This window comes from Dermacentor variabilis, chromosome 4 (genome assembly GCF_050947875.1).
Source record: "Dermacentor variabilis isolate Ectoservices chromosome 4, ASM5094787v1, whole genome shotgun sequence".
Lineage (NCBI taxonomy): Eukaryota > Metazoa > Arthropoda > Arachnida > Ixodida > Ixodidae > Dermacentor > Dermacentor variabilis.
In genome coordinates this window covers 139,528,279-139,554,718 of record NC_134571.1, presented here as the reverse complement: position 1 = coordinate 139,554,718, position 26,440 = coordinate 139,528,279, and the positions used below count along the sequence as shown (strand labels likewise).

General features: G+C 45.1%; 1 protein-coding gene across 3 annotated transcripts in view; it reads left to right on the top strand.

The window, feature by feature from the left end:
- The window catches only part of LOC142579854 (uncharacterized), a 181,408-nt gene that overhangs the window by 140,822 nt on the left and 14,146 nt on the right, over positions 1–26,440 (top strand). For all 3 annotated transcript variants that reach the window (XM_075690471.1, XM_075690472.1, XM_075690473.1), the window contains exons 28-33: positions 5,261–5,318; positions 10,071–10,102; positions 15,234–15,304; positions 16,671–16,859; positions 18,161–18,284; positions 20,873–20,949. In XM_075690471.1, coding sequence (XP_075546586.1) covers positions 5,261–5,318; positions 10,071–10,102; positions 15,234–15,304; positions 16,671–16,859; positions 18,161–18,284; positions 20,873–20,949 — 551 coding nt within the window. The remainder of the gene's footprint in view (positions 1–5,260; positions 5,319–10,070; positions 10,103–15,233; positions 15,305–16,670; positions 16,860–18,160; positions 18,285–20,872; positions 20,950–26,440) is intronic.

Below are 26,440 nucleotides of genomic sequence, written 5' to 3'. Positions count from 1 at the left end.
TCGAAAAGGCCAAATGGTTTGCTACGGCTCTTGGCGAAGAGAACTTTTGCGGTGGCACTGGATGGCTGCAACGGTTTAAAAACCGCCACGGCATTGTAGGAAAGGCTATTTCAGACAAAAGTGGGGCTGTCAGCAGCCAAGAGATGCAGCAGTGGCTTTCTTAGGACTGGCTGAAAATCACTGCGAAGTTTTCGCCTGCAGAAATCTGCAATGCAGACAAAACTGGTCTCCTTTGGCAAATGTTGCCAATTAAGACACTCGCTTTTCGTGGAACCTCATGTCACGGCAGTAAAATGAGCAAAGTGCGTGTGTTGGTACTGCTTGCAGCCAACATGGACGGCTCGTGCAAGCTACGGCCATTCGTGATCGGGAAGAGCAAGTCACCGCGCTGCTTCAAGAACTGTAAACAGCTTCCCGTCCGCTACGGCTGTAATAGGAAGGCCTGGACGACACGTCAACTTTTTGTTGAATGGCTGCAGGCTTGGGATGCTGAGTTGGGCAAGTCGGGCCGCCGAGTTTGCCTTCTGGTAGACAACTGTTCGGCCCATCAAACGATTTGCAAGCTGCAGCACATCGAATTGAAGTTTCTCCCGCCGAACACCACAGCGAGACTGCAGCCCCTCGACCAGGGTATTGTAGAGGCATTCAATATAGGCTATCGGAAGCTACTTATTCAACGGCTCCTCGTAAACCTCTGCATGGGAACCGATCTCAAGATTGACCTGCTCGGCGCGATCCAGATGATTACCGGCGCTTGGGGCGACGTGAAGCAGGCCACAGTAGCCAACTGTTTTGGCAAGGCAGGCCTTGAAGTGGCCGGAGATGAATGTCCGGAAGCTTTAGATGACGATGAGTGCTTGGAGGACGCGTTTCACGACTTGTCCAATTTTCCCGGCGCCGTCCCGTCCGAAGTTACTGTTGATGACTTCATTAACGCTGACAGCAAAGTTCAAGCGGTAGCCGACCTCGCTGATGAGGACATTGTGGCCGGAATAGCTGGCATTCAAGACGGCAATTCCAGCGACGATGAGGGCAACTGTGTTTTTGAAGAAACGCGTCCGTGCACAGCCACTGAAGTGGCGTCAGCGTTCAGCCTGATTCCGCGCTGTTGCGGCGAAATGGAAGGCACTGGGCTCTCGCACCTGGACAGTCTCGAGAAGATTGAGACTAGTGTTTTCAACTTCATTTCCCAGAGGAAAAAGCAGCCCAAAATTGGTGATTTTTTTCCGTGAAATAAAGCGCTTTCATATTGTGTGCACATGCTATGTGATTCGCGGCTGTTCCAATCGGTAAGCCACAATTTTTTATGATTGTGAGTGCTTTTTTGGCCTATATCTGTATATCGAATTTTCGCTATATCGAACTATTTTCCGATCCCCGTCGAATTCGATATATCTGGGTTTGACTGTATTGAACGACAAGCGGTGCAACAGTGCCCCCAGAAATTGGCTTTCCCTCGCGACACTGGGAAAACCTGGCGGCGCAGCTTCATCCAACCGTTCTCCCTACTGTGACCGCACTGTGTCGAGTGAGCCGTCAACACCCTCCTGCAAAAAATGATCCTGGCCCTCCCGCAGCGCTTGCTTAGACAGCCAATCAGAGCCTTGTGCCCTCGCTGTGCAAGATGGCCTAAGTGCGAGTTGTCTCGCTGCTTTTCTGGTTCATTGTGCTTGCTTGTGGGCCTTCTCCTCCCATAGTGTTGCCGGGATGAGGCGGCAGAATTTGTTTTTTGCCGTGAAGCTTGAAATCATAAATCGGGGCGAACGTGGTGAGAAGTCGGATGACCCCACAGCGTGAAAGATTCCAAGGAGCACTCTCAGCGCGATCTCGAAGAATAAGGGGGAGATTAGGGCTTAAGTGGACAAACTCGTGACCTGGTGCCCGTGGTGCCCGACGCGTACACACGGCCGTGTACAAGTGGGTCATCCGAAATTTCTTCAAATGTGCCGGCTTCTGCAGTGATGACTAAATTCTGGTGAGTGCGACGAAGCCCGTGACGGTGCTGCCGTAGTTTGGAGCGAGCTATCAGGATTTCCAGAAGCCGTTGGCGAGTCAATCGTCGATGAGTTTGAGAGTGCAAATGATGGTGTTGCAACCACGGAAGAGCCCAAAAATGAAGACATTGCCGAAATCGTACCGAGCACAAGTGAAAGTGGGCACAATGAGGAAAGCAACAATGGTCCTTTGCCCACATCTTCCGAGGTGATTGGTGCACTCGCACTAGTTCGGTGCTTCTGCACGAATGTGGAAGGCTGTGGCCTCAGCTGCTCCGACTCTTTAGACAATGTGAAGTGCATGCATCGCAGACAGTGAAAGTGCCCAAGCAGAAGAAAATACGGGACTATTTCATGCGAAACTAAGCTAGTTTCATCAATGAAGAGATTTTATAAATGGTATGTGCTTTTCACATCCAACTCTTTAGCAGGCTATACAGCTGACTCCCGATAATTCGAAGCCGCTTAATTAGAATTTTCGGTTAATTAGAAGTGAAGTGCTGGTCCCGGCAGTTTTGAATGTAATACTATGGAAGAAATCGCTCGATAATACGAAGTCCTCATCCAGTAATATTGTTTAATTGGAAGATAATTTCCAGCCAGAATCCTCGAGGTGACCGTCATTCTATGGCAGAATGTGCAATTTTTCAAGTGCTGCAACAGCTCCGTGCTCCGCATTGGTGTCACCGCCACCACAGCTGTTCGCAACACTGCCCTTCTTTGAGTGGCACGATTATTCATCGCTACAGCTGCCGTAGCCTTTGCGATCAGCTCTGGCGGGAGGCGATGCGGCTGCCACGCGAGTGCCATAAGTGCACGCAGCGCTGCATACTGGCAGTGGCGAGATTGTGCGAGATTAGGCTTGCAGCGTATATGTGTATGGATAACTCCGCAAAATACGAGGTGAGCTTGCTCAGTACCATTCACATGTTAGCGCGAGCATGGGATCGTGTGAAGCAAGAAACAATCGCAAACTGCTTCAGGGCTTGCGGTTTTGTGGCAGCTTCTTCGGAGGATGCCTCTGCAATTTCATCGGAGGAAGCATCAACAAGTGAGCTTGACGGCACTGATATTGGTGATGCTCTCGGGGACGTCAATTTTGAAGATTATGTCGCCGTAGACAAGGCGGTCGAAACATGCAGTGCACTAACGGATAACGAGATTGTGGAGATTATTCGGCCCCAGGAAGCGATCGAGGAAGGCGACGACGACGTTGAAGACGAGTCGCAACCTAAGGCTGCCGATGCAGTTGTGGGCCTTGCTCTCGTGGAGCACTTCTTTGCCACTGAAGGTAACGCGGAAGAAGCGTTCCACCACATCTACAGCCTGCAGAACTTGCTTTCAGCAGCGCGATTCGGCAAGAAGAATCAGAGCAAGATGACTGACTATTTTTCTTTGAGAAAATACTCGATTTCGCTACCAATAAAATGCTGTTTTTGTGTCTTGTGCTTAATTGAAAGTTCATTTTATTCGAAGTTTTTTGCGGTCCCCGGGAACTTCATATTAACAGGAGTCGACTGTATCCATTTTACATCCGACCCTGTTCGAAATAAAAAATGAAGAATGCATGTGATTTTCCAGGTGATATAGAAAGTTTTCGATATACGCGATAATTCAATATATCCGTGTTCTGTATATCGAGGTTTGACTGTATTCAGAGTGTGCGGTGAGTTCAGGACAGCGCACAGTAGCAGGTCTACAAAAGTGGTGCGGGCGGAAGCACGAGAGAAACTGTGGGATACTCGGAATTGAACTTCGGGACGACTGTTAGGCAACAAGCTTCTCGCGAACTGGATATCCATTGCAGAAATAACCAAAAAGGAAAGAGACTTGTCGCTGTACTGTCTCAGTTTGTGCAGAAAGTGCTGATGAAGTGCAGACATGGAGCAGTGTCATGTTTCACATAGTCGAGTAAGATCCTATCGCATCCAGGCGCAGGTCAGCCAAGAAGGATGGTAGCTTGATGAGCACCATCTTCTCGTGCAAGCAAGGGGAAAGGGGGTTGCGGAGCAAGCCAGCACGCTCATGGTAATGCGATCATCCTTGCGGTAATGCAAGGTCAGTGGGGGAGCACACGTCACCTTACCTAGCTCGGCTGTGGCTGTGCATGGCTATCACTGTGGCTGAGCACATACGGAGCCTGCGCGCCCTGTTTTGAACATAATCTGCCATGTATGCAAAGACTGGGCGAGCTGAGATGTGGCACCGTGTGCAGTCTTTCCATGCATTTATTGCTGGTGTTTGCATAATATCAAGTTTTGGAGACTCGGTGAAGCATTCACTCCCCTCTGCTAGCACTCTTCATGTTAGTGTCGGCCCAATGTGGGCAACACTATCAATGGCCCAGTGAACGCGAAAGCGTGGCTGGCTTCGCTTCGTACGGCCGATGTGAAGACATCGTCCGCGCAGCATGAAACACTATCTTCTGTCACGGACTCTCAAATTCAACAAAATTACCTTTTCTCGCTCAGATTTGCTCTATCCGATTGACCGGTAATTCGGAAAACATGCGGCCCTATCTGTGTAAGAAAGATTAATCGGGACTGTGCTTACTTTTATTCATACAAAAAGTCAAATTACAACATAACAATTTCAATATAACGAAGCTAATTGCCGGTTATATTGACTTCATTATATCGAAGTTTAACTGTGTAATTATTTATGGAGGTATCAACTGGAACCTTGACCACAGTGAGAGGTACCCACACCTCGTGTTTCTGTGTAGCTCATTTTGCACTCTGTAAGCTGTAGACAAATGTGACTTGGGGGTCTTCAATGTGTTAAAGTACACTTTATTCTATGCACTTGGTATTTTTTCAGTGCACTGCGCAGCACAAAGCTATTACAGCTCTCATAAGTGAATATTACTTAATGCTTAATTAGTTCAAATTTGCTGGAAAATATGGTGGCAATTGCTTACAGGTTCCAATTCCTAATTGTTTCCATTGACATAGAATCTCTTTCACTATTCTACAGCATCTACTTTTATGACCTCTTTTTCCAGTGGTGTCTTTCAGATCTGTGTGCATCCGCAATAACCCAGTAGCAGAGCGAAGGAAAACTTAACTGACCCTGGCCCATAGGTCACTGGGTCTTAAATTATCTGTCCCAGGACTGCCCTAGATATTGTGTCTACCAATGCTCATTGGCTTGAAGCAGCCCCTCAATGAGTCCTGCGTATTCTGGGATAACAAATCGAAGTGACCTGTTTTTTTAATTCAACAATCTGACCACTGTGTTGATTTTGGCATCTTGTTTTTCTGCAGAACCATTGGTCCGGAGGCTGAGGTTTGCCGTGTCCGACTCCTTCAGCTCGGAGAGTAGGTGAGTGGCATTTGAAGCTTCGAGCCCTCGAGGATTGTCCTCTGCACGCAATCATGGTGGAAGTAGCACGAGATGAGGATGAGGCTGTGGCGCAAACTGGGGGCATAAACATTGGCTGGCGCAGTGTAACGACTCCAATCCAATGCTTTCGGTTTTCAATAAGGGTGAGCGAATATTCGAAGTTTCAAATATTAGTACAGTTGAATCCCACTATATCAAACCCATTTACATCCAAGTTATCCCTTATATCGAACAATTTCTAGCACCACTAAGTTACAATGAGAATACAGTAAACACTCAGTTGTACAGGCGCCGACAAAAGTGGTATACTCCATGCAGCAAGAGCCGGAGCAATGGCAAACTGCAATGCAATGCCATCTACAGGCGGCATCTGGGATCGAGACAGCCAATGGGTGCCCTTTATTATCTGCAGGCATTGGCCATTGGCTGTCTTGATCCCAGATGCCACCTGTAGATGGCGTCGCGATGCAGTGTGCTGCTGCTCCGGCTCCCGCTGCGTGGAGTCGGAGTCGGACACTTTTGTCGGCACCTGTACAAACATCGGTTTATCGAATATTTCAGAATAACGAACTTTTTAAAAATCCCCGGCAGTTTTCTTATACATTCTATGCCAAAATGTTTCAATTAAACGAATTTCGGAACAGTCAATATTTCAGTTTAATGAACTCGCTCAGAGGACCAAGGCTTGCACTGCACTGCAGGTGCAACCGATGCCCGCCCTCATCAAACTGCCATTCCAGCGGCAATGTAACGTCGCTGGCGCGCTACAGCGCCCCTGGGGCAAAGCGGCGGCGCGGAAAACGAATGGCAACGAGGCATGGCCTCCGAGATTGCCCGCACAAAACGAGCAAGCATGTAATCTCGGAGGCCACGAACAAAGTAACATCGCTGGCGCTTACAACGCCGCCAGAACAAAGCGGCGATCTATCACGCCACAAACCACGTGGTGTGTGTTTTTTTCCGACTGGCTAGTCGTGGCATGGTCGTCATCTCTTTCTCTCCAGTCTCGTCGGTTCCACGTGTGCTCACAAACGACCCACATGGTGTGTTTTTTATTGATATGTACAAATTCCATTTCACACATTTCTAACACTATAGATGCCATGTCTTTTGCTCCATGAATTGCACTTCAAACTTTTGACTCTGTATGCCATGTCTTATGTTGGTCTAGTGAATATTCAGTTTAGTGAACTTTCAGTTAAGTGAACTATTTCCTTTGGTCCCTTGAAGTTCGCTCAAGTGAGAGTTCACTGTATATAGCATGTGGTTAGATAGAACAAAAAGAGCAGCCACTGTTGCCAATATATCAAACTTCAAACAGCACAAGAGGGTCCCTGAAGTTGACTTTTTCATGCAGCAGCAGGTGAGCTGCTAACGCCCCCTCAGAAAAAGTGGTTTAGCCTAGCTGCACCTTCGCGCTGCTCTACTGTGCAGTCACTTCACCGGTGGGCGCGCCCCCTACAAAACAGTATTCTGACCTACCCTGCAAAGCTCACTCGCACAGCCATCATCATCATTTCATTGTTTTGCCATGTGTTGTCTTTGGTTTTGCGTTATGGCTAGGGTGAAGACGAAAAAGCTCGTGAACTTGCAGAAGCTTTTCACGTACAAAAGATGCACAATGATTGTGTTTCGGAGTCGTCTGTCTCTGTTAGATTGTGGGACGCAAACGCTCGGCGATTTATTCCATGTGACCTAATGCCACGTGCACGCAGATGGTGTCTTCTTTTCTTGCATATTCATTTTTCGTAATAAACTCCATTTGTTAGGAAGGCCTCGTCCCGGGCCCTTCCTTTTTGTGTTACTGTCGTTTTTAACACTTATCCAAAGAATGCATCAATTCCAAATCGCGCAGCTTTCCACCTTACTGTTGGGTGTTTTCTTTTTCCAAGTTCGGTATAACCGTGTTCGACCGTACAAATAGTAAGTGTGCAATATTCAATTCGTACTTGAACTATTCGATATAAAGTCAACTTGCGTTACTTCGGCCCTGGCAGGACTAACGAAATTTAAATAATTATCCAGCAGGTCGAGTTAAACAAGGTACAGGAAAAACTTCAAAACACTCCACTGATTCATTTGGCAGTACTTGACTGATTCTAACACGCCTCCGAATCAAGTGTGTGCCCGCTTTCTATGTGTGCATAGTAGTAAACTAACGTAGTGATGACACTGAAGCTCCTAAACAAAATAGAAATGTAATGCGCACCCAATGTTGTAACAATAAAAAGGTGCAAGGATCAAATACATTCGAACCTCTTTATAACAAAGTTGAAGGGGCAGCTGAAATTACTTTGTTATATCTGTTATTTCCTTATATCCATTATTGAAATTTACTGATATATATACCTTATTGGGTGCACAATTGTAAACATGGCAATTCATATCGATTGTTCAAGTGTTTGAGCTCACCTGTAAATGACTGGATTTGTCATCCACGGTGTTGTGGAAGAGCATCAATTCACCTGAAACTACACTGCGAATTTTAATTTGTGAAGTCCAGTCATCAAGCTTTATGGCCTTCATTCCTTCATTCCTGTGCACCATGAAAATGCTACATGCAGCCAGGTATCAGTCTCTGGTTTTTCACCGAATACACAGTTGAGCCTTGTCCATATGTCCTGGGGAAAAAATGTGAGGAAAAAGCCAACTAGCCGTGAAAACATACAATTCAATGTAACTAAAAATTTTGACTGAACTGTAGTTGACACCTATGTAAATCATTGCGGCTCGAGGCACGAGACGCCGACATGTGTTGAGCTGGTGCGGCTTCGGCAACCAGAGATGCATTTTGTTGTTCCCCTATTGCGTGGCACTTTAAGACAGCAACGGGGAACCAGCAGTAAGCAACGGTGGCACGTTTCGGTTATCGCCTGCTAAAAGCATGCAGTACAATGATGCCACACACTGTGAAGGTGCTGAAATAGGGTTGGCGACAACAGCCATGAATGCAGCGTGTGATGACCCAGGAGGCGGTTTGCTGGTACCAGAATAAAACTCGAGTACATACCGGCATTTTCACATGAGACGGGCGAGCGAGTATTGTAGGAAAGCTGTCGCGGCGGGCAGCTACTGTTCTCGATTGCGGGAGTCTTCGCATTTTCCTGTCTACAAGGGGATCTAGCAGCCAGAAAATGTATATAATTCGATCACAGTTTGGCGATGTTCTGAACGTCTGTCCCGAAAAAATCTTGTTTTCTGGGAATGCATGAACCTGTAAAAAATAAGCGTAACTTTGTTGAGACATTTTTTGCGTTCTCTGTTGCGAATGTTTGCACCAGGAAATTGTACGTAACAGGATCGTATCAACGAGGTTCTGTTGTACCAGTTAAAAAGAATTTAATGATGTACACTTCACAAATTAATTTATTGAGCATTCACTATCAAATTCATATTCGATTGTTCAAGTATTTGAGCTTGCCTGTAAATGACCCCATTTCTCGAATATGCATTTCTTTTACATAGAACAGTGCCAATGTGACAGCTGTTGAAAGCCATGACAAGAAACTGGAGAGCTTTAGAAACAACTCGGCAATAACTAAAAGCCCGAATCTTTTTTGTACCAAGGGAAATCAGTCTGTCTGCACGGTAAACTGTATTGCATAACATGTGCTACAGTCAGGCTTCGTTATAATGATGGTGCATTGGGCGTAAGAATACTCCTGCTATATCCTATATTTGTTATAAGCATATATGTTTGTTACACACCACTATTGTTGCCGAGAAAATTTAAAGATTTACTTTGTATCTGTGTTCTTATACAGTCACATAACTTAAACCAAGGATTTTAGAAAAGCGGTAGGCTGCAGCTGAATGAAACCAACAGCATATGGTTTGCTGTCATGTGGCACTCCTTAGGGTATTTTTTATATTCCCTAAATTGGTTAACTAAGATGAATTATGCAAAATTTTTGATATTCACTTTAGGGCCAACTGCATTTCGTTGCGTTGTAGAGGGGATTCAGAAACGGCCAATCCAATTTTTTTGTGGCAACGTACAGGCTGCTTGGCGTTTCTTTTTTTTTTTTTTGCGTTTAAAGAAAGCTTGCGAAATATGAAGTAAAACCACATGGCTGCGATCCTGCGCTATCGTATTGCATCACTCTCAACCGCGCTTAGTGCTAAGAAACCGTGCGTGTGGACCGTGGTGAAGTGAGCAGCTGCGGCTCTAGGCGTCGGCTTCACAGTGCATCAGCATCTTTGGTGGTGGCACATGGAAAGGAAGCGCCATCGTCCGTGATAAGTGATAGGCTCAATGCACGGTTGAGAGCACTGCAATACGATAGTGCGCGAGCGCAGTCACATGGTTTTGTTTCATATTTCGCAAGGTTTCTTTAAACACTGAAGAAAAGAAAAAAAGCTCCGTGCAGCATGTACGTTGCCGCAGAAAATTGGATTGGTTGTTTCTGAACCTCCTCTACAATGCAACGAAACGCACTTGGCCCTAAAGTGAATATTAAAAATATTGCATAATTTATCTTAGTTAATTAACCGATGAGTGGAATATAAAAAATACTCTAAAGAGTGGCCCATGACCGCAAACCGTATGTTGTTGGTTTCATTCAGCTGTGGTTAACCACTCTCTTTAAATCCTTGGTTCAAGTTACGTGAGGCACCCTGTATAGAGGTTCAACTGTAGTACTTTGTGTAGTGTTTTCACTGGTTCCATTGGACTGCCCTAATTTATCAATGTTTCCACAAGCAATCATTTGTTTTTCTTGCCTCTTACAGCCACAACCTTGATGCAACTGCTGAAAGCATGGGTAAGTTGTTTGCCTACCTCTTCTAACAATGCTTCAATGCTTCACATCAGGCATGCATCACCTGTGTGCATGGTTTCAATTGTGCTTCTGTGGACACGTGTGTTTGTGCTGGAAAACAAGCAAACTTTACAATTGTATATTTAATGTACACATCCAGCCCTAATTAGTCATTGCTTTTAAGAATATTTGCTCAGCGCCTATTTGCTGCATGCCCTAGTTTGTAAAAGAAACAGTTGCAGATGAAATATGTACAAGGGCAAGGCTGAAACCCTTTCAGGGTAAATTTTCTTTTTATTGCAGATTCCAATTCTTGCGAGGGACTTATTTAAAAAAAAATTTATTATAGTTTTTCTAGGGTGACCGTAAAGTGAGAAAAAAATCATTTGCGTTGGTATATATGTACTGTTTATTCATGAATAACAACAATAAAGAAAGGAAATAAACTTACAAGAATTAAAAATTTGATGCATCATTATGCACATAGTTCAAGGCTTAGAAAATGCGCGCACGAGAATATTTCGCAAGTCTCAAATGTTCATGCCCTTACACTAATATTTACATCCATAGTGTAATCAAACTGTGTAAGTGAGTGCACTCAAGAAGGCTGTGTCACTGTGTGCCTGTCAAAAAAGCAAGATGTGTAACAAACTTCCACTAATCTTCATCTTATTGCCAACCAGAGACAATTAGTTTCCGAAAGTCTCAAAAAAAAAAAAAAAAAGGAAACGCATGCACTGCGGCATCCTTCCTATGCACACCCTGGTGAGCACTAAACGAACGAGAAACAGGCAGTTGCCCTTTGAGCGAGATAGCCATCAGTTTTGTGAGTGCAAGAAGCCGAAACCGCCCGCAGAACAAAACCCAAACCAGCGCCCACGCGTGCCAATGTGCGAGCAGCAGTATATAGACACGCCGGAACAAACTAGCTCTAAAACAGACCATGCAAAGAAAACCAAGAGAGGGAGGTGCGAAAAAAGAAAAGAATCCCTGTATTCCCACATAGTGGCAGCACATGCCAGGAAAGAAAAAGCTAGGAAATTGGCGTGCTTTTTGAACGTACTGACAGCGCCATAAATATACGGCATTGACCATTTTGGACTTCTTTGCGGCGCCGTATATTTGGCATTGACCCTAAAAGGGTCAAGGGTTGTAACTTGTGAAAACCTAAAGGGTGGCTAAAATATTTGGTTTGGCTTATTTGTACAGTTCGATGCACAAAGTGGCCGCAACAATAGATGTTTGAATAATAAAATTCGTTACTTGGATCAAATGCCAAATATTTGTCTGCTTCTGGTAATCTGCCATATGTGCAAAGATTGGGCATGCTGAGATGGTGTGGCATCACATGCATATCCTTCCCACACATTTAGTACTGGAGGTTGCATAATCTCGAGTTTCGGAAACAGTGTTGAAGCGACAGGCAGATAAGGCATTCACTCCCCGATCCCCGCGATTTTCATGATAGCATCGTGCCTGTGTGGGCGACACTATCAGCTGTGGGGGCAGAGTGGACACGAAAGCATACCTGGCTTCACTTCGTACCGCCGATGCGGAGATGTCACAAGACGAAACCCTATCTTTCATCGCAGACTCTCAGTGCCTACAAAATGAATTCTTTCCTCATTCAAATTTGCTTTTTTTTTTATTGCCCGATAATTTGGAAAATGTTGCGGCCCCTTCCGTATCAAAAGAATTCATGGATGAGTGTACTTATTTGCATAAATGTAAAGTTTCATTATAACAAAATTTCGATACAACTAAGCAAATCGCCAATTTTACAGACTTCATTATATATCGAGGTTTAACTGTATAAAGTCGTTCGGAAATGCTGCTTATAAATGAGCAAAGAATCAAAGGGCATGCAGTTGAGGTCATTTATGGCGAACTCAATAGTTCCGTGAAAAGTAGTCATTATATCAGTACATTATACGTGGACTCGCCCTTAAAAGAGTTTGAAAAAATCCACTTACTGAATCTGGAATCAGCAGTTACAATACAGCAGCACTTTTATCTGAACACGAGATTTTCAGTGTCATTTTTGTTCCCGATGCGTTCCTGCACCTAGCTGCAAACGTTTGTTAGAAACGTCCATCTAAAGAACGAAGTGCGGTGTTGTATAGCTTTTTCAAAGTGGCGCCCGCTGCCATCACCTGTCATTTCGAAACAGCAAGAGCAGCTGCCATTTTTTATTTGAGAGCTTGTAGAATATTTTGCTACCAGTGGGACATGACTATTCTACGCAAGAGTGCAAAGCATACTACGTAGTTGGCCGGAAGTGTAAACCTTGGAAATTGCTGCAGCATGCCGCCATTCTGCAAAGGTCTCGGACATCATGGTCTCAGCATTAGCACTGCGTACCAGCGACACAAGAGCCGTAAAATTATGTTATGTATGTCGCTTTAGAAAAAAAAAATGATGTTCGAAAGGTAGTGTCACCGCAAACCATTTTTGGCAACATGTAAACAAAGTGCTGCCAAATCGTGATCTCCTGATAACAGTGCAGTAGCGGCCAATCGTTTGCAACATTGTGTGGCGACAGCGCCTGGTGCAGCGTTTTCGTCATAGGGCCACCTTGACAGGCACGCTTGAGCGGCCGTTGTTCCCATGGTGGAAAGGCATAGATAGTCGTTACGAATTGTCGAAACAGGTGCAATGCACACGGTGCCGGATGGACCATTGCTCAAAAACGAGAGTGGCGCTGTTGTGGCATCCAATATCACACCAGTGCATGCCCAGTGCCGCGCTGTTTGTGCTGTATGTCTCTTCCCTAGAGGCGCGGGCCTTGAAAGTGCATGACCTTCCTTGTGGCTTCTGAAATCCGTGCGCGGCGGTTATTCGCTCATGTCGAAGGCCATATTATCGTCGCAGTTTGACTGTAGCGGGGCATGCGCTGCCGTGCGCCCAGTTTGGTCACTTCCTTGCTTTGGTACTTTACACGTGCAAATCTAACAGCAGTACTATGTGCAGCAGCTAACAGTAATCCATGCCCTGAGCTACCTTTTCTCTAGAACATTTTCCAAGTAATCACAATATCTAAGTTGTCCTTGAGTGAAAAGAATCAAGCTGTTAAAGAAGCACTTGCCTGTAATCATTCTGATAAAATGCAGCGTGATTTTAAACCTGCTACAAACGATGTAAGGTGAGAACCTTGTACTTCAAGAAATCAACACCAGTTCTGCGTGATGCAATTAGCAAAAGTTCAACATTCGCTGTGCTAATAGATCCTAAAACATTAACTGCATGACAGCTAGTGCAATGATTTAACCGTCAGCAAGAAACCAACAAAATCAGCGCTTCCAAGCTGCAGCAGCTTTAGCACACAATGCAAGGCGTGCACCCTAGCTAGAGCAACACGGTAAATAAGCGGCATTCAGAACCTATGGGCAATGCATTTAAACCGCATGCTGCACAGTGGAAAAACCAAACCAAAACATGGGTACGTCATTAACTACTTCATCGCTTACATGTGTAAACATTGAGTACAACAGACACTGGGATGACGGAAAGAAAGCTTGAGAACAATAAGTTTCCTGCCGAACGGCAGCAATCCATTGCTCCCGCGCACGAGGCCTCGTGGGGAATTAGTAAAACTATGTCGCCAACGAGTTTGTGTTAGGCACCCCACCACACACCTGTTTTTCGACGTGCCTTCAACCACCACACACGTGGGACAGGTGCTGTTCATTTCACTCTGAAAACGTGAATCGCACAGTAGTGGTGTGTGTCATTCTGTCTGTCCTGGTTGTTGTGTCCTGTTATAGAGACGCATGAGCAGCGATGCAGAAATCTACAGTGCACGGCTGCCTCCTTCCCGAATACACTTGGTACTGCCAGTGGCGCATCCATCAGCATGCTCTACCCGTAATACTGGAGTTCCTGTACTGCAGTCGACTTCTGTTACAAGGCTGACCCTGTTGACCCTGACAAGACTGACGAAATCGGTCAAGTTATCTGGCAGGTTGAAATGAACAAGTGGCAGAAAAAAAAAATTCGAAGGCCACCACTTATTCATTTGGCAGTATTTGCCCGATTCTAACACGTCCCCTAATCGTACTCTAACCCCCTATTTATGATTTCAAAGTAGAAATGACATTAGCGCTCCTAAACAAAGTGGATATTGGAACAAGCTCCTGATTTTTTAGTGGGAAAAACATAGCAAGCCTCCTATTCTTGCAATATGAAAACGACGAAACCAGTGAACTTTGCCTTCCCAGAATGTAAATGTATTTTGCTTAATGTCTATCGTCATCACTCTCGGGCAGCACGTCATCTCCGTGAAGAACCACGACATGTCATCCTCTGTACAGTGCATAGTGTGTTTGATATTCTGCAGTGATGAAACGACTGCAAAAATCTCAAAACAGGATGCCTACACTTAGGCTAACCACTTCGCTAGTTTGTCCTGCAAGCGTGCAATTCTTCAGAATGCCAAGAACGCTTGACAAAACTTGTTGCCACTAGCTTAATATGTAATTCAACTTATTGTTTATGTGTTCTCATAATCTCACTGAAACCATTGTGTCATCGTTGTCATGCTATGCAAGTTTTCCTGTCACCATCTATGGTTGCCATCACAAGATGGCAACCATAGATGATGGAAGTGGCTATGGCACTAGCTAGCTAAGCTGGCTGTGACAGCTCATGGTTTCTATTTCATGTTGAATTGCACCAAGCAAGCAATACTTGGGCAAACTTTCCTGAGAGAAAAGGGGCGCGTTATTGTGAGCTATTCTTATTGCTTTAAAATCGTCTCGTATCAGTGTAGAGATGGGTGTTTTCAAAGGGTGCTGAGGTGTGTTCGACACATTCACCGTGCCCTAGGCACCACCGGGAAAGACGCTGCCACTGTTGTAAGCACCCCTGGGGTCACCATTGGGTCAGGCACGTGCGTGCTGACCAGCCAGATTTGAATTATCTGGCAAAGGCAAATTGCAGGATCGAAATAGAGTTTTGGCCCATAGAAATGCACAGGCGTCATTCGGGATTGAATTAACGGAAGTCTACTCTACCTTGATTACTTGAGGTACTCGTTGAGTTGTGAAGGTTTATAACTCGGGAAAAAGAACTGTCATTTTTCAGCCGTGGAAAGTGTGTTTCCGTTGTAGTCTGATAGTTGCATTCTGTTTTGTAGACGCAGAGTCGTCTCTGGCTTCCCAGCCTGAACAGCAGAGCTCCAGTGCAGAGCAGACCAGCTCATCAAAGGTTAGTCATTTTGCTTACAAAAATACACTCTTCTGCACATCTGTTTTTTGCACCATGACAGCCTAACAAACTTGCAGGGTAGGCATAAAGCTATGACAGCATTTACAGTTGCAGTGCCATATCACTAGGATTGGAAGCCAAATATTTATGGCTAGTGCAGTTTTGGTTTTTACTGAAACCTAGTGCGCTTGTCTTCATTTTACCAATTTTTCCTTAAAAGAGAATGTATGCTTAGGATCGAGCAAAAAATCATGAGCCATTTTATTCTGTGAAAGGGGATGACCAGCAAAGCTGTGTAGCACACGACAACGAAGTGACACAGAATTTTTAACAAAGGCACGAATACATTTATTGTCTTGATTGGTGGTCATCGGGACGAAAGGTGGGCACGCACTTATTTTTATATGTCTGCACCGATTGGCAGTGGGCTAGTGTCGTCAGCGCCTTCGCAGAGGGAGGGGCAGTATGGGAACGCTGGCATGTTGCGCAGCAACAGAGCCAGCCATGGAAGTCGACGACGACGAACTTTCAAGCAGTTTCGTGAGCCATTGCTGATAATTATAGTTTTTGCTCGCACAGATTTGTTGACTAACTGCAAAAAATGCACAGAACTCTAGCCACAAACAGCTTCACTGTAATAGGGTAATTGGCAGCAGAACTAATGCCGCAGGTCTCCTTTGAGTTCTAGATATGTAAAGTGATGATTTCCGGGATATGTAATGCAATCTGTTCTGCTGTAACGTATTGAGTTGAGCTGCTTACCAAATGCAGGAAGACTTTGGCAACACAAACCACCTGCTTTTGCTTGTGAAGAATAAACTTTGGGCATTGCAACATTCTGTCCAGTTAAGATCGTTAAAAATTGGCTCTCACCTTACTCTGGATCTTCTGCTCTGTAATGTTGTCCACATTTTTAAAGCCCACCATAAACTGCCATCACTCCCATGATGATTTCTTGCCCCAACCGTATAGGGAACCAGCACTGGCCAGGAAGCACTACAGCAGTTTGAGTGTTCAACTAAAATAAGTTGATGCCATGCAATAGAGATGCTATGAGAGTGGTTTTCTTCAATAACAAGCGCAAGTGTATATGAACACTTGTCAATTCTAAACATCGGTGGCCGTGTGTGTTCAAAGGAGTGCATGCACTCCCACATTCCTGCGCACCTGTGCTCATTCGTGTCAGATGCTGAACACGTGCATCAAGATGAGCAGTGAATTTGCCGATGTCGAGTCGCAGCATGTCCTTCTGTAATGAAGACTGTTCTGTCTACCCGCAAGGCTGGGTGTTATGGCACTTATGCTGATGCACAGTTCCAGCTCTGGTTGCTCGTTGTCTTCGTATGACCTGCTTCTCATCTCGCAGGTGGAGGCAGATCTGTCCAGTGACCGTTCAAGCCAGTTCCAGACCGCCTCAGAAAGTGAAAGCGAAGAGTCTGCCACTGACCTGCAGGACAACCCCTTAGAGCCTGCCCCGCTTTCATCGACCCCCAAGTTCTCCCCCACTTCGCAGCCTGTGGCCACTGAAGTGCGTGCGGATGGTGGCAAGGCACCGGTGAGCACATTGCTAGCCTTCCTTGGTGGAGGCCCTTGTACTGTTTGGTTTCTGAACACAGGCCAAGTTAGACAAGAGCTTCGACTCGCCCAATAAAAGAAAATTGAGCCGAAGTCTCGTGGGAGGAAGGAGCTTTGTGAAGCAGCACATTGGTTGGCAGACACTTGTATCAGGTATTCTAGCTTAATCGAAGGGACGTGCATAGAAAAAATAACTGATTAGCTATTACTGTAACGGAATGGAAATGCACTTGGTGACTCCTTGGTATTTGATGGTGCGATCAGATTGGAAAATTTGTGGGCCTAGGATGGAGTCTGCTGGGGTAAGATAAGGTGCCTGTACTGCCTTACGTCATACACAGTGAAAATTTCCATCAAGTGTTTGAACTCTGCCACGGTCACCACAGCTGCTGTGCACAACTACTTTCTGCAGTTGCTTCACTCAGAATCATGGACAATTCAGAGCACGTGAAGCAGACCTTAGGAGGACACAATACTGCAGACAGTAGGGAAGCAGAGGAATGCAGCACAATGGTACGCTGTGCAAATGCCTCCCAGCTATCCAAAGATGTAGGAGAACCAGCACTGCTGTCTGTCTTCCTCTGTCATCCTGCCAAAAGAAGCCCTGCGGCCATATTTTTAACTATACCTTTCATTTTCTGTTTTATTTTTGTCCATCATTGTAGCTCTCACAGTCACCATTACCATCGGGACCGGCCATTCAGTAGCACAGATAACAAGTGGGTGGAATCCAAGGAAATCGCTCCTTACATAATATGGCACCTGACCTCTACCATTGCTGCAAAGATGAGTGCAGACTCTGGCGGCGGCAGCGTGCGTCATGTTACGTGTTTGTGCACTGCACATTGTCTTTCACTAGAACGAAGAAAAGCTGCCAAGTTATTTCTGTAGCGGGTTGTAATGTTCCTGCTTTGCCCCGAGGTTGTTCTTTCTTTCTTGCATTTGCACTCCATAAGTAGTGGTGCTTCTAAACTTGAGTTTCTACAGGCATGTTAACTCAGGGTGGCACAAAATTTTCAAAATATTGGTGTCTAAAACAATCGAACATTCAGAATGTTTCAAAGTATGTGCGGTAATTATAGTGGGTTTGTTTGTTATTTTGGTTTATCTTTGTTTTTTTTGTTTATATGCATGTTTTTAAATTACTTGTGCCTTTATCTTCTTGTTCTGGCCACCCTAAAATCGATCTCGCATTGTCACGACTGCTCAACAACTCGTAGATGGCTGCACAGCTGCATATTGTTTGTGGCTTTCCTGCAAGCTTCTGGTTTTGCTTTTCAGGTGTTGGATGCTAGTCCAGCTGCCGGCTCTTCCCCTGGGCACAAGGGGCTGCTGCCAGCCTTCCTAATCCAGGAGACTGCAAGGCGCTTGCATGGGCCTGCTGGGCATGACACCACACTTGCCGGTGCGCACCTGAGCTGTTGCATGAACTGTGGTGTAGTGCCTGTTTAGGATTCGTGGTCCAAGCGGGGTGTAGACTATGGATTAAAAAGTGTGTTTAGTAGGGCTGTGAAAATACTTGAATACAGTCGACCTATGGGAATTCGATCATGACGGGACCGTCAAAACTGGTTGAGTTAAACAAAAAGGGGGGGAAAAAATGCCAAAACGTGCCGTTAATTGGCTTGGCAACTTTTTTTTCCTCAAGTACTTTAAACGGACACTAAAGGGAAAAATTATTTCTTCTGCATCAGTAAATTACCTTCCTACGACGCCAAAAACACCACTATTACCACAATAACACGCTTGGTAAGCCAGAAAACACGCAACAACGAAAGACGGGTGGCAACGCCCCCTTGAAGTTCCCACACCTGGTCGCTGTGACGTCATGGATTTTGATGACATATTCTAGGGCCTACTTCTGTATATAGCGCTGCAGATTGACTACATTGTGTTCTAGAGGAACCAAATATTAAACGTGGCAAGTTTAGGGAACCTATACTCAGCCAATGCTGGCCCAAATGCGAAAACATACTTTGGAATCCCTGACGTCACAAGTGACGTACCGGCATCGAGTTTTCGGCGCAAAATTAAAATAATGTTACTTCGACCTTCATTGTCTCGACTAATAGTCAAACTATTATTTTGAAATGACTGCCTACAGAGTTCTCAAACAGTGCTTTATTAGTCTAAACTGATAATTAGTCTAAACTGGTCCATACGGGCATTACATAAGGGTGTTATAATAAATCAGTGATGGACACAGTATGCGCATTTAAACAGATAATGCCTTTAAAGATATCTTCGCTGCAATACAGTCTTGAAGCAAGCGAAGTTTGGGAAAAGTGCCACTGTCACGGGACATAGCATGTGTTCTGTAATTTACACATGCACATGCACCATATCTGCCCACAGTATGAGCACCAAGATGACTGATAAGTTTACTGGCAGGCCTAGAGAATTTTAGATAGACCCCTGCTCTTTCGTTAGTTTTAAATTAGGGGGCTTACATGCCAGTACCACAATCTGATTATGAGGCACGCCATAGTGGGGAACTCTGGAAATTTGCACTGCCTGGGGTTCTTTAACATGCACCTAAATCTAAGTACGCAGGTGTTTTTACATTTTGCACCCATCGAAATGTGACCATCACGGCCAGGGTCGTATCAGCAACCTCGAACTTAGCAGTGCAATGCCATAGCCACTCAGCTACCACATCGGGTGGTTATATGGAAGATACATTAAATATATGGTGTACGTTGTCTTCCTAATGTAACCATTTATAAAACTAACACTACAAAATAAAAAATACAGATAGTAATTGGCAAACGCTGTGCTGCACAAGCATGCAGCCAGAGCGCAGAAGATGACAATGGCGAGTACCCTGGCTGACATCACCGGAGTGACATCACCGCAGTGCGGCTTTTGGTCGCGCACGAGGCTGACACAGTAGACTTTCGTTAATACGGCTCCGGTCAATTCGACTTTTTTGGTTAGTTCAACCGTGGCCGAGGATCCTAGTCGGCATCCATGCGCATCTACGAACCCAAACTTTCGTTGTTTCGATCCTAAAATTAGCCTTTGCTGGATAATTCGAACTCGACCAGTCATCATGCACGGACCTGACTCCTATGGGGACCAAAATGGCAAACCCTTTAGTGCCAGTGTCTGTCAAGGCGGAGCTTAGGGGACAGTGAATGTGTGGAACACACATCATCTCCTGTAGAAAACACCTATTTTCAGCCTGGCCTAGGAAAATCTTCATGCAATAACTGCAGCTCGCAATTTACCCAATTCTAATGCACGCCTGTTCTTTTTGTTTTTGTTTTTTCATGAAAATCTGAAATAATGCTTCTGTGGTGCTAGCTGATACAAAACCAAAATCTCTTTTATGGCATTTGTATGCTTTACCGCATAACATGGATTTAGTGTGGCAAAGCTGACTTGGGAACTTGGCCATCATTGTGCAATGCGTATTAGACCCTTACCCATTTTTCTAGCTAAAAATTCGGTAGTGCATTAGATTTATGCATTCTGTAGGAGCTTTAATGTAATTTCTACGTTATCTTTCTACTGAGACACATAGAAAGTGGCTGCGCACTTGGTTTGGGGACGTTTAGAATGGAGCAAATACTGCCAAATGAATCGGTGATGTGTTTTGGCGTGTTCTTCTGCATCTTGTTTCAACAGAACTTCTTGTTGGCCTAGTTGGTGCTTGCTAAAAGTTTGTTTTAACTTGCAGCAAAAAGCATGTATCTTGTTTAGTTCGACCTGTTGTATAATTGTCAAATCCACCAATCTCATCAGGGTCAAAATAAGAGAAGCCTACTGTACTTTGGTTGCCTTGCAGTGTGCTGTTCTTTATCTTTTGCTGCGTGACAGCTTGCTAATTTGTCCATCATGATGAGCATAAAGAGCATGTTTTGGTTTTGTGATTGAAGGTCATGCGTACTAGTTTGCAGTTATAGTTTAGTTTAGAAAATGTGGTAGTAAAATTGGAGATGCAACTGAATAATGAGTGTGTTTAATGTTATGTGAAACCTTGTCATCAAGGATCAGCCAGGCCAGCCGATGAGACTGCGCCATCCCAGCCAGCGGCAGCGGCCCTGCCATCAAGTCCTCCAAAGAGTGTGAGCAACGCGACCAGCTTTAATTACTCCTTGTTTGTCCTAGTGTTGAGTTCTTTTAGAGGAGCTGTTTTAGTACATTAGTTCAGTAAGACTACAGTGAAATTGTGACAATTCGAAATCTTTTCATTTGAATTGACTGATAATTTAAACAGCTCTGTTGGTCCAGGCGAAGTCCTATGCATTCGAATAGAGAAAAACTCCTGTGAATTCAAACCTCTAAAGCGCATGCAACGGTTGTTTCAAACAAAATTGCTCACTTGCATGGGGTGCTTTTTGGGCAAACCTGAGCCAGAGGCAAAAGATCTATGCGTCGCTAGCTACCCTAGTATTGTGTGCCATGAAAATCACAAGGATAAATGCACTAGAAACCGAAACAAAACCTAATTAAGCAGAGTGGCGCACTACCCCCCCTCTCCTAGCATGTGCTTGATCACATTACCGCACATCTCAAGCATTGGACGTACGGGAAGACGGCACACATCAAGCCTCTTCCGGTATGTGTTGTTACATGCTCATGGAGGAAAGATAAGACTTTAAATGGGAGCCCAGTAACAGTTTTGTGTGCTATACCCAGGATGTCTCATCATCATCATCAGCAGCAGCCTGGTTTCGCCCACTGCAGGGCAAAGGCCTCTCTCATACTTCTCCAACTACCCCGGTCGTGTACTAATTGTGGCCATGTTGTCCCTGCAAACTTCTTAATCTTATCCGCCCACCTCACTTTCTGCCATCCCCTGCTACGCTTCCCTTCCCTTGGGATCCATTCCGTAACTCTTAATGACCATCGGTTATCTTCCCTCCTCATTACATGTCCTGCCCATGCCCATTTCTTTTTCTTTATTGCAACTAGGATGTCATTAACTCGCGTTTGTTCCCTCACCCAATCTGCTCTTTTCTTATTCCTTAACGTTACACCCATCATTCTTCTTTCCATAGCTCGTTGCGTCGTTCTCAATGGCGGCTTACTAAGAGAACCCTCTTAGTAAGCCGCCAGGTTTCTGCCCCGTACGTGAGTACTGGTAAGCGGCAGCTGTTACACACTTTTCTCTTGAGGTATAATGGCAACCTGCTGTTCATGATATGAAAATGCCGGCCAAAATGCACCCCAGCCCATTCTTATTCTTCTGATTATTTGTCTCATGATCCGGATCCGCGGCCACTACCTGTCCTAAGTAGATTTATTCCTTTACCACTTCCAGTGCCTCGCTACCTATCGTAAACTGCTGTTCTCTTCCGAGACTGTTAAACATTACTTCAGTTTTCTGCAGGGTGTCTACCACCCGAAAAAATACGGGAATTCTCGGGGATTTTGAATAGTCTGAAAATACTCATGGAAAACTCTGGGAATTTGTGCTTCCATTGGGAAAATTAGCTGTAATTTTATTGAAAGGGAATGAAAGTCGCGGCAATGCTGGCTTGAGTAATAGGGAGAAAATTGCGTCTGAAATTTCAGACGCAAAAATCCTTCGACGTTCGATTTTCCGAACTTTTTGCTGTCTGCAGGTCTGAAACGGCATTAATTAACGCCACCGCCGTTTTGATGACATCAGTGCCTCGAACCAGCGCTCTCGCACGCAGATCTGCTGTCAGTCGTAGCTACCACTGTGGCAAACGCTAGACCTAGATGCTTTGGCGTTCGCTGTTAAGCTTCCGGCGCCATGTTTTTCCATTGGAAAGAGTTCGCCGCTGTCAACAATGGCATCGACTCCGACTTTGTGGTCGGACTTTATAAAAAAGCACCGACTTTTTATCCTTTTTAAAAAAAAATGTAGCATGGCTGACTTTACAATATTCAAATATTTAATTACTCTAATTCTGATGACTCATCATAAAATGCTCAGTCATTCTGCCACCTTGATTTGCTTTCAATGGAGTCTCAAGCACCATCTATGCTTCACATATGTATCGACAATCGATCATAATTCGTGACTGAATGGGATGTTTGAAAATATTCGTTTCTGTGTGCATCTCATTTTATTCATATTTGAGAATGTTCGACTCGATCTGCAACAAGTTTTACCTTTCTTTTTTTCAAAAATATTTTATTTGCTGTGCATTTTACTAACCCCTTCCTTCCGCTTTCATTTTGAAGAAAATAATTTTAAATAAGCTAAAATAAACAATAAATTATTGAAACTGGATTAAGTCGTTTTTCTTTCTAAATTATTTTTTAGCATGCTTACTAGAGAGTGACAGCATTGGGCAACATGGTGTCAGCCCACCTAGACATAAAACAAAGTTCTGTGTCACTCAGGGAATTTTGCAAAGGCACTCAGGGAAAACCTGGAAAACTTGGAAAATTTGGAAATGTAAACTTGGTAGTCACCCCGTATACCACACAATTGATCGAGTGCTACAGATAAAGGGGTTTTTCTTAGCATAAATTTCTTAGCAAGCGCCCCTACCCGTGCAAGCACCCCCCCCCCCTTTCCCTCCACTTTCGAGTGGTTTGAAATTGGCGCCGACTACCCAGCAAGTGCCCCTCCCTTTCTTCACCCTGTTCACCGCTTCATGCAACTTTGCTGGACCACTTGCCTGCTTTTTTTTTTTTTTTTGTCAGCTTTTTACGAAATTGCACATTAAATTACATAATGTGAATCAGCCTGGTGAGAGACAAATTTATTGATTAGCCGCACTTCCGCCGAGGCCCCATAGTTCACCATAACCAGGTACATATTTGCATAGCCATAGCTTTCGCCAGTCGACATTTTGGTCAAAGTGTTGCATGTGAATTAAGCACAAGACAACATGGTGCGATATTGCGTTCGAGCCACCAGTAACTGGGAGCCAGCAGGCCTAGCTCATTGTACCGTCGAATCCGAGACCAGTGGCGTTTGGCAACATGACCGCATGCAGCTTGGAATAAAGTGCCTCTGTGTGGTCAGCACAACGTGTACACCATTATTTCACACTTATATTGCAATACAATTAGATTTTTTCGATGCTGACAGAGGCGAACGAGCAAGCCAGGTGAGCCCGCAATTGCTGGGAGATGGTATAGGCTTAGCTCGCTGGCCACGGGAACCAGGGTCGACAGCCCTTGAATTTCGGTCTGCAGTCGAGCAAGGGCCCGCCTGCAAATTTTCTTGGATTATCTTTCACCAAAGAGAGGGGGGGGGGCTTGTTCAAAATGTGACGGTAGTTTAAACTTGATAGGTTTGTTAGAAGTAGAATTATTTCCAGTCCCCTTGAGGTTTGAGTTGACGAGATTCCGGTGTATTTTCGGGAACCTTTATCAAGATGAGCCCTCTGATAAGCTTAACAGTCCTGTGAATTTAGTTGAGCTCATATTGCTTTAGCAAACTTGTTTGGCTGACCTTCTCTTGGGAGGAACCGGGTTCTGTCTTCTTATTCTGAAAAGTTTACGGGCTTCTTTCCACCTTCACCATATATCTTGTTCATCTATGCGGTGAATTTACCATGGTGATCCTGACACTCCAGACCTCTGGATGGTGAGCATGAGAGCTCTTCTCATTCCACAGGACATTGGAACATAATGGTATACTCTCTCAAGCAGCCTGTAGTCAGCCCCACAGTCACAGGCAACATAGCCACTATATACTTTGGACAAAAAATTATGAAGGAGTCATCAACAATGATTGTGAGTGTAAGCAAATAGCCCGAATGAACAGACAAAAGAATGAGTGAGCGAATGACAGTTCCGCCCCCCCTCTCCATCTGCACAGCTTGGTTGCCCAAAAGCATGCACCCTCTCCCTCACCTTCCCAGGTTTCTTGCATGGCAGCAGAGAAAAGCAAACACGTCCACTCGCTCTCCTTGATGTGCGGGCATCAATGCCGTCAGCGTTCGATGGAACTCTTGCCTGCACCGGCGCTTTATTTTTCGTGGGCAAGAATACGCTATGCAGTCCCGTCCGCTGTATTGTCCATGGTGGGCAGGTCAGCGCAGCGAGTGAGACGTGACAAATGAACAAACGAGCAACAGCCTACTCTCCTCCTCCCTCCAGCTTGTCCACGCCACTCACTTGCCCAAGAGCACGCATCCCTTCCCTCGCTTTCCTGCGATGACTGAGCAAGCAGGCTGACGAGCTGCAGTCTGCCCCCCTTCCCTCATTCTTCCTGCCGCTCCCTGCCACTTGTTTACACGAGAGCTTGCGCACTTTCCCTCCCCCCCCCCCTCCAGCCCCTTTTCACAACTCGGTTGTCCAAGACCACACGCACCCTTTGCCTCTGTAGGTTTCCTCACCTTTCCTCCCCCAAGTCCAACCACCGTCAGTACCACCGACCTACCATCAAAATGGCCAAAAGAGCAGAAGGAAGCTATTCTCCTTGGAGGGGTATAGGGTGGCTTCGAAACTGTACAATAAAGAGCATGCTTGGCACATCTGGGTTTTTGTTGCATTTAAGAGAAGCTCAAGCAATCTTTCAATAAAGCCAAGTGAGGAGCAATTCTTTGTAGTTTGCATGTTCCTCTCACTTCAAAAATTACCTGCAAGGAAGTCGTGAATTACCACAGATCTTTTAAGAAAAATGAAAACAAGCAGCTTGTGCCACTAGGCACACTGAACCACACTGCTGATCCATATTGGCCAAAACAGTCTGGACGTAAGCCCCAGTATGGCTGTGTGCTATGAAGCATCCTGTGTGAACCAGAACACAACTTAATTGGGCTCTGTGGCAACCATATTTGAACGTCATTATGGCAAAGTTGAAGGGAGAGCCTAAATTACTTCGTTATATTCATTGTTACCCTTTACTGAAGTAATATGCCCGATACGGTGCACAACATTAATCATGCAAGGATGAAGACTGTGTTGTGGCAAGGAAAATTGCTACACTGCTACGGATTTAAAAAAAAAAAAATTGCAGTCCGATCTCAAAGGCCGTGCATTTGCAAGTGCCATGCAAGCACCAGAAACGGTCAACATTACTTGACTGCAAAAATTGGACATCACCGGTTGAACAAGTGCTTGGATCCGTGATGTGGGTGCTGGTAAGCCTTACAGCTGTGTGAAGTGCTTACGTTGTGTGGAGGTGCGTGTTAATTATGCGTTTCTACCAGATACAAAGCGACTCAAAGCATCGGCATCATTATCAATAAACGTGCCACTTTTGCTTTTCCATTTCTCGTTTTTTCGCATAAATACCATAGCAGCTGTGTCGCATGCATTCACATTGGCTCCATTCCTGGTGTGTTATGTGCTTATGATTCCCAACCGCACAAAACATCTCGGCCACGTGCGCGAAACGCACACGAGGCACGCTGAATGCTAGTGTATGAAGATGGGGATAGAAGTGACGGAATAGGTTGACCAGGCTTCCACAACTACTTGAATATAGAAGCAGATGTGCTTAGAGCGCATCTGATGTGAAAGGCAGTGACTGACAGCACCGTCTGCGACAGTAGGCGATCGCAGAGACAGTAATGAGCTCACTCAGGCGCTTGCTTTAGTGTCAATTGCAGAGTCCCTGAATGTCGTCTGCAGATTTGTTGAGTGTAGCAGCCATGACAGCGAAACGATTAGCAGTCT